The 8,171-nt window shown below is 45.6% G+C and overlaps 2 protein-coding genes across 2 annotated transcripts; both read left to right on the top strand.

Moving 5' to 3' along the window:
- Positions 1-3,715: 3,715 nt before the first annotated feature.
- Positions 3,716-4,102, top strand: LOC120296005 (peroxidase-like protein 2). Its single transcript, XM_039317649.1, has one exon. The coding sequence runs from the start codon at positions 3,716-3,718 to the stop codon at positions 4,100-4,102; it is 387 nt and encodes a 128-aa protein (XP_039173583.1).
- A 1,268-nt stretch (positions 4,103-5,370) lies between these two features.
- On the top strand, positions 5,371-7,137 carry LOC104455277 (putative pentatricopeptide repeat-containing protein At3g08820). The gene has a single exon (XM_010070093.3). It carries the CDS (start codon positions 5,371-5,373, stop codon positions 7,135-7,137), a length of 1,767 nt encoding a protein of 588 aa, XP_010068395.2.
- The last annotated feature ends 1,034 nt before the right edge of the window (positions 7,138-8,171 follow it).

Below are 8,171 nucleotides of genomic sequence, written 5' to 3'. Positions count from 1 at the left end.
TTGAGGTAATTGAATGTGTTGGTTGGGGGCTGGTATTTATTGGACAGAGCACGGGACGACCCCTGCGTAAATTAATGGAATTTAAGTTAGAAGAAAAGGAAGGTTAAAAGAAGAGCGAGTGAGGTCCTCGGCATGACCTTAAATTGCAACGCTCCGGGGGCAACCCCGATAACAAGGCCCCGCGCACGGGTCGGTGCGTGCCCCCCTCTTTGGGGACCCTGAGGGCCACAAGAAGGGTATTCCTGGTTTACCGGGAAGAAAAACAACGGTTGGGAGCAAAGTACTGGCTCCCGTAAAACACATTAAGAACCAGGCAATAGGACCTGAGCAGGTCCTTAAACTGCTCCGTCTAGTCAGAAATAGCCCACGGACGTAAAATGTGGGCAATGTTAACCGTGGGGGACCGTCCTAGTATATTAGGCTGGATACAGGAAAATGAAGAGCGAGTGTATGTATGTAAGCACTCATATTCGTATAAGACTAATCATTGCGCGTTTTTATTCACTGTCTTAATTTAAAAAAAAAAAAAACAACAACACTGGAGAGAGAGAGAGAAGAAGAAGGAGAAGCCCAAATAGAGATAGCAGGGCCGTCACGAGGGCATGACAAAAACTCCTTCCTATCACCTGGGGGGATTTCTATATCCTACTATTATCTCAAAAAAATTTCACTGCTGGTTGTCGGGGCATTTGTCTCCCTCAAATCTAGCCACTAGGGAACCCCGCTGGTTATAATTGGTCGTATCTATACATTTTCCAAACCAGTGAGAATTAGATACTAAATCCGGAGTCATATGTGTACGCGTATACAAAAAAACGACGAGTCCGATGAGAACCTCAAACAGCTAAGCAGGATCTCAGAGTCAGAGATATCTCTCGTGCTGGAATTGGTTCCCATCTATTTTCTGGTTAAGAACGTTATTGGTTGAGAGGAGAAAAAATGCTACTGGTTTAGTGCTGATATGAAAGACGTATGCTCTGATTTAGTGCATCGGAACTACTCGTCCTTTCGATTCATTGGCAACTCGGGCCCCAGCCGCCAACCCTCCCTCCCGCCCCCCAAAAATCAAACATCAGCAATGACTCCTTTTAATTATTCGCGAGAACTTTCCACGGGAGACGAAAATGACGCCCGAAATTGTTTTTTCACCAGCTCCTTCGAACATAAGAGAGGGAGTTTTTAAGCGCCAAGGGTACAGGACATTGCTCGGTAATGATCCTGCACTTGTGTCTATTGACTCATTGCTTCACAACAAAAGCAGCCAGAGTTTCCCCATTTTCCAGGAATGGTCGGGGAAGGTTAATGACCCTTATAATACAGACTCTGTTTTGCTTTTAGCTTGGTGGAAATAGAGGAAGCAAAGTCCTACAAGAGTCTTCTTTTTTTCCAGGAAAAGTCGAGGGAGGAGAAGCCCAACTTGAATTCTTTCTAATTCAACTCTACAGTCTGTTGATCATCGTTTAAGCTATGACCAAATCCTAAGCGGGAGCTCGCCATATGTTTCGAAGTGGCAAGTCGGTTTTGGGTATCTCTATTATTGTCTTTCTTCGGGTTATGAGCGTGATACCCGCACCAGGAGCATACATTCGACTGTTCGGGCTCACTCCATATATTCCAAAGCGTGGGTAATCAGATCTAGGCACTGATGGCCGTTGCCTTGGAGGGTTGCAGATGGCAAGATGACTTACGGTCAAGACACCTTGCCATTTCTGATGGGCCATCCATGACTTTGGAATCATATCATATGCAGTCAAGATGGGGTCATATTTCCTTTGGTGCCAAAAGTTTCCATTGGATCACTTAAGTGCCAAATCGGAGGAAAAACAATTACTTTGGTACCACCGGCGAAAGATTCTGGCCAAAATGATTACGTGACTTTAAAAAAAAAAATCCACAAGACCTTTAAACAACGTCATTTTTGGTCCTCCTTAAGAAAACAACGTCGTTTTGCCGTCCTACATGGATAGCCTCACAAAAACAACTCCGTTTAACTCATTTGGGGATTGAAATTAGGGTTTTTCCGATCGTCGTCGCTCGGCCATCATCACTCGGCCTCCGCCGTTGCTGGGCCGCCGTTGCTCGCTCAACCGCCATTCCCGGCGCTGTTTGGACGCCCTCGACGGCACACGAGGGAGCACCAACCCTAGTCGCCAAAGCCTAGGTACTAGAAGACGCAAGCCAGGCACTCGTCAGGGAGATCGAAGATGGAGAGGGAGACATCGATGGTGGCGCACTCGTCGGCGGACTCCCGAGCATCGGCTAGATCACAGCCTTCAACTTGGCCGCCGAGTGGTCGTCGTCGGGGTTGGGATTGGGGTTGGGGTCAAGGTTAGAGCTGCGGCCACCGAGTGGCCATCGTCGGGGGTCGGGGTTGGGGTTGGGGTTGGGGTCGGAGCCTTGGCCGCCAAGGCTGCGCATGGTAACATTTTTTGGCCGGGGAACAATTTTTTTCAAAATAGTTCTTTTCTATTTCTATTATGGGGAACAATTTATATGTAAAAAAACCCGTTTGGTAACTACGCAAAATTTTTACTCTAGAAATAGAAAAAGAATAGAAATGCGTTTGGTAAAAAATAGTTTCTTTTTTATATTTATTTGTTTTTTATTTTTTGCCGATAGACCACCGCCACCGCCGGCAGCGGTCGGTCGGCCTTTGACATCCGACGGCGGCAGCGGCAACGGTCGGCCGACGGCGGCTGGTGGCGACCGCGATGACCAGCGGTGACCGGCGGCCGACCGTGGCGGCGGCTGGTTGGCCTCCAGGACCGGTGGCGGCAGAGTCGTCCGGCGGCGGCAACGGCCGGTCAACGGCGACGTGCGGCGATGGCGGTGGTCGGTCGGCGACGGCGGCGGCGATCGGCCGGTGGCGGCGGTCAAGGCGGTCAGCAAGAGAAGAATAAAAGAAAAAAATTCACTTATTTTCTTAAACTTGTTCCCGAACAAGAAGCAACTTTTTTACTTCTCATTTCTATTCCAAAACCATTCCCGGGCTAACTTTTTGTTCCCGGGAACAAAAACTAACTTGCCGTTATCAAACAGGTTTCTATTCTTTTTTTTGTTCTGGGGAAGAGAAGAATATAAATTGTTGGGTTGGGGAAGTTTACCATGCGCAGCCCAAGTGGCCATCGTCGAGGTCAGGGTCGGGGTCGGTGCCGCGGCTGCTGAGTGGCGATTGTCGCGGTCGGAGTTGGGGTCGGGGTCGAGGTCAGGGTTGAGGTCAGAGCTGCGGCCGCTGAGTAGCCATCGTCGGGGTTGGGGTCGGGGTCGAGGTCGGGGTCGGAGCCGCGGCCGCCGAGCGTAGGGGCCGTCGAGGACGACGATTGGCCGGAGATTTAGGGTTTTAAATTGGGGGAGATGCCAAACGACGTCGTTTTGGTGTTAGGATGCTGACTGTACTCTCCAACAAGCCACATTAGCTTAAAAAATTAATAAAAAAGTGTCACGTTGGATTTCTGGCCAGCCAGATCGGAGTTGGCACTAAACTGAGCGTTTTTCAAACTTTTTGGCACTTAAGTGATCCAACAGAAACTTTTGGCGTCAAAGTAAGCGTCATACACAACTTATGGCACTGATAGTGTACTTATCCCCATATAATAGAGGTAGGAAGATACATGGCAACACAACATAAACAATAACAATCTTAGGTGACATCTCATAATCAACAAACATGGTAATAAATTCTAATAAAAAACATCCTGAGGCACCCCATGGATCAATGGTAATAAAATCTTCAGGGGCTTGTGGCTGGAGGTGGGGTGAGGAAAGGAATAGAGGGGATCTTAGGGAGGAAGTAGGGATGCTTGGCATTGGTGGCAAGCTGGTCGGCATAGTTGGCAGGCTTGGAAGCGGCGGCAAAGTAGTCTTGGGCAACGTTGGTTGGGTGGTAGGAAGCGTCGGCAGTGTGGGCTGGGGCAGGGTCGTCGGGATGGCGGGCATGGGTGGCATGGCGACCTTAGGCAATGTTGGCATGGTGGGCATGGGTGGCATGGTGACCTTAGGCAATGTGGGCATGGCGGGCAATGGAGGTAGCGACCCTGGTTTCGGTAAAGTTGGTATGGTGGGAAGAGTCGGTATGGATGGCATGGTTGCTTGTAGCAGATGACGAGCTCCGAAGCTCATGTTCATGCTAGAGAAAATTAGGGTGATGAAGAGTACAAAGCTCTTCGAGGGAGAAGCCATATTGGGAAGTGGGCAATAGATCTTATGTTGTGATAGGCTCGAGGACTTGAAATTGGTGAGCTGAGAGGAAGGGGGATTGGAGTTTATATAGCAAGAAATGTTGGGTAGAATTAGGGCTATCAAGATAGGTTGGTGACTTCCCTTTTGCTTTCGTTGGGAAAGAATAGAAAGATGATGTCTTGATTGGTTCTTTAGTTAGTTCACCTCCTCATGTGAATGTTCCATCGGCATAACCAAAGGTCAAGCCTGCTTAGTGCTGTTTGAACTGCCACACGGCACTGTGTTCATGAAGTCAAGCTTCGTTCGAATATTTGTCTTAATGAAGTATTTCGATTTAATTTTGGTGAATAAATAAGTAAATAACTTGCTTCCTAGTAAGTAGGGTGATTATTACGGTATCAACTCCCTTCTTGATTCTCGAACATATGGTGCTTCAAAAAAAAAAGAAAAAAGAACATATGGTGCTTGGGCTTACTTTTGAAGATTATCAATCCTAATATCGACTCTTGTTACTTTTTATCTGTCTTTTGTATTCTGGTAGTAACTTTAGATTTGTTGAATTACCGCTTTTTATAGGGATGGGCACGGGATACATCCCATTGTACCTGGAATCTATTTATTGGAACATGTTTATCATTTTTTGAAATGTGGAACCTACTTTATATATTTTATAACCTGAAGCCTATCCTATCACAAATTCCATAATCTACTGACATTCAACCTATATTAATAATTGAATCTTTAATGATTATTACTTGTTCTAATTCATTAATCATAAAGATACATGGAAAGTATGGATATTGATAACTAAAAATCTCAATCATAAAATAAAAACTCAAATTAGTGTTTCTAGTTTATACAATCATTATCAAACAATACAAAATATGGTAAAATTGCATGAATATATGATCAAGAAAAATATTAAAACTTGTCTCAGTCTAGATTTTAAATTCTAAATTCTTCCAATAAAAACTTAGAATTCACCCGTCAGAACAGGTTCCTCTTTTTGAAATCTCGAACCTCACGTAACTTACCTTAAACCTAAAGCTTACAGATTTTCACCGGTCTAAATGTAGGTTCCAGATATTATCTTGCGCTGACCCTTAATTAGATGTCCTCTCATGCAGACACCCAATCTCGTACCCATTTCTTGTTCCGACTGAAAGATGCGAACTTTAGCTAGTCTCCGACATGTTTTCTGGGATTCCGAAGTCTCCAGCCAACCTCGTACCTAAAAGCTGCCGCTCACTTCACTCTGCAGCAGCAGCAGCAGCAGCAGCAGCAGCAGAAACTCGACTCGTGCGTGCTTCCGATCTTTCCACTCTCTTGCAAGGCCGCGTTCCCCGCCCTCATCTCCTTCAAATCCACGGCCGGGTCTTCAGGCTCAACGCCCAGCAGGACAATCTGGTGGCGACCCGTCTCATCGGCCAGTACCCATCTCGCGTCGCGTTCAGAGTTTTCGAACAACTGAAGAGCCCCAACGTCTTCCCCTTCAACGCCATCATAAGGGTCTTCGCCGAGGAGGGCCTGTTCCCAGAGGCTTGGTCCCTGTTCAGAGCCTTGAAGCGGCGCCGGCTCTCGCCTAATGACTTCACCTTTTCGTTCCTCCTCAAGGCGTGCTTTCGATGCGCGAGCGTCAGTCAAGTGGGTCAGATCCACACCCATGTCCTCAAAGCTGGTTTTTGTGAGGATCCTGTCGTGTGTAACGGCCTTCTCTCTGTTTATGCCAAGTCGGTTAAGGATGTCGTTTCCGCACGTAAGCTGTTTGATGAAAGTCCCCAGAGGAATTCGGTCTCTTGGAGTTCTTTGATTTCTGGTTATGCTCAGTCGGGTCGGGCTGAAGACGCGTTGCGGCTTTTTGTTGACATTGTCCAGGAGAATTTGAGGCTTGAAGATGAAATCCTTGTGAGCGTCTTATCGGCTTGTTCTACTATTCAGGTCGCCCATTTAGAAAGATGGGTTAGTATTCTGTCGAAATTTGTTGAAGATGTGAATCTTGATGATATTAAACGTGATTCAATCAATATTGTTCTTATACATTTGTATGGAAAATTGGCAAGAATAGATAAGTGTAGGGAAAAATTCAATGAAATAACTAATCATGGAGTTGGAAGATTGCTTCCTTGGAATCTCATGATAACTGCATTGGTGCAAAATGGTTGCCCTATGGAGGCCCTGGACATTTTCCACCAAATGATGGAGGATAGCAACCGAAAGCCTAATGAAGTTACGATGGTTAGCGTCCTTTCTGCTAGTGCTCAGGTTGGTGATTTGGATCTTGGCAAATGGGTGCACAATTATTTGAGGTCAGAAGGCAGCAAAGGCATTCTTCAATCAAACAAAGTTCTGGCAACTGCATTTATAGACATGTATTGTAAGTGCGGGAGGCTGGAGGGGGCTAAAGAAGTTTTTGATCAGATGATATGCAAAGATATTGTCTCGTTCAATGCTATGATCATGGGCCTTGCAATGAATGGTAAAGGAGAAGAGGCATTGCGGCTATTTTCCAGCATCCAAGATTTAGGACTGCATCCTGATTCTAGCACATTTCTTGCAGCTTTATGTGCATGCAGCCACTCAGGTTTGTTGGAGGAGGGACAGAGGATCTTTTCAGAGATGCAGATGAGAATTTCAGTCTCTCCCAGTTTGGAACACTATGCCTGTTATATTGATCTCCTTTCACGTGTGGGTCGTATTGAAGAAGCCTTAGAAGTTGTTGCCTCTATGCCTTTTGAACCTAATAACTTTGTATGGGGTGCTTTGCTTGGGGGTTGCCTGCTCCATGCTAGGGGAGAACTAGCTCAGCATGTATCGAAAAAGCTTGTGCAGGTCGACCCTGAAAACTCTGCTGGTTATGTGATGTTGGCAAATGCATTTGCAGCTGACAGGCAATGGGACGATGTCTTGGTTCTGAGGTGGGTCATGAGGGAAAGGGGGTCAGAAGCAGCCAGGGCATAGCTGGATCCAAATAGATGGTATTGTGCATGAATTTCTTGTGGGATCGCCAGGGCATCCACAAATGGGGATGATATATGAAACTTTAGGCACATTAGAGAAAGCAATGAAGGTTCCTTAGACTTGAGCTGTATTTTTAGGACAGACAAGTTGATTCATTTTGAGGGACATCTATTGCTTTGAACAGACTTACCTTCACATCCTTTTAATGAACCCCCTTTCATCACTACCCTAATTTTATGACTCTGCAGTGTGAGAGCTGGAGCATTGACTCATTTATAAATAGGAAGCTAAACTGTCATCTGAAAAGAAACTAAAAGGCAAGGACTTTTCTTGTCCAGCTTGGGTATTTTTCCGTTGCTGATGAAGCATTGTGAAGCTTTGCCGAGAAAAATGGGCCTTTTCCTTTCTTCCCTCTTCCATAGTGTCCTTTAACCGAATCTCTAAAAACTTACAGGGGAATGACATGGACTTTCCCATTCAATCAGGGATATGGCTAACTTTGAGGAAATGGAGGCAGCTCAGTGTGGTCTAATGTCATTAGATAACTTGATCTATTCACCAATTCTTCCACAGGCTTCTTTGGGAGCAGGTTCGCAGGGTAAGCTCCTTCTGGCTATGACTAGCGATATCTTTATACATTGATAGAGAATATGTCACTAGCCTATCTTCTGTGCAACCATCACAGCCAAAGGTTTTTCATTTTTATTTTTTAATAAACATGGATTACAACAATTGCGATGGTCATTGATTCCTTAAGGGACCATAGCTGGATCCCTGAGTTCTCACTTGTATATCAAATTGTTCAAGAATACACGCTTCATTACTCTGGCTTTCCAATATGCATTTTTTTCTTCGATACTGATGTTGTCCTTCTCTGAGCAGGAAAATAATTATCAGTGAGAAACCAGGGCCTTCTCATGGTTAGATAATTGCCACTGAGCGAGTTATAGTTATTCTTGCTTCCACCATTTCCGAGAAAGGTTGCTAGATTTAAGATACTGCTCTCAGTAGCTCCACCTGCATAACTGGTGGAA

The sequence above is a fragment of the Eucalyptus grandis genome, chromosome 7 (assembly GCF_016545825.1).
Source record: "Eucalyptus grandis isolate ANBG69807.140 chromosome 7, ASM1654582v1, whole genome shotgun sequence".
Classification (NCBI taxonomy): Eukaryota; Viridiplantae; Streptophyta; class Magnoliopsida; order Myrtales; family Myrtaceae; genus Eucalyptus; species Eucalyptus grandis.
This window is presented reverse-complemented; position numbering and strand designations above follow the sequence as displayed.

Bases quoted from the DNA above. Each gene is read 5' to 3' on its own strand.
- LOC120296005 (XM_039317649.1), top strand. From the start codon at position 3,716: ATGGTAATAAAATCTTCAGGGGCTTGTGGCTGGAGGTGGGGTGAGGAA.
- LOC104455277 (XM_010070093.3), top strand. From the start codon at position 5,371: ATGTTTTCTGGGATTCCGAAGTCTCCAGCCAACCTCGTACCTAAAAGC.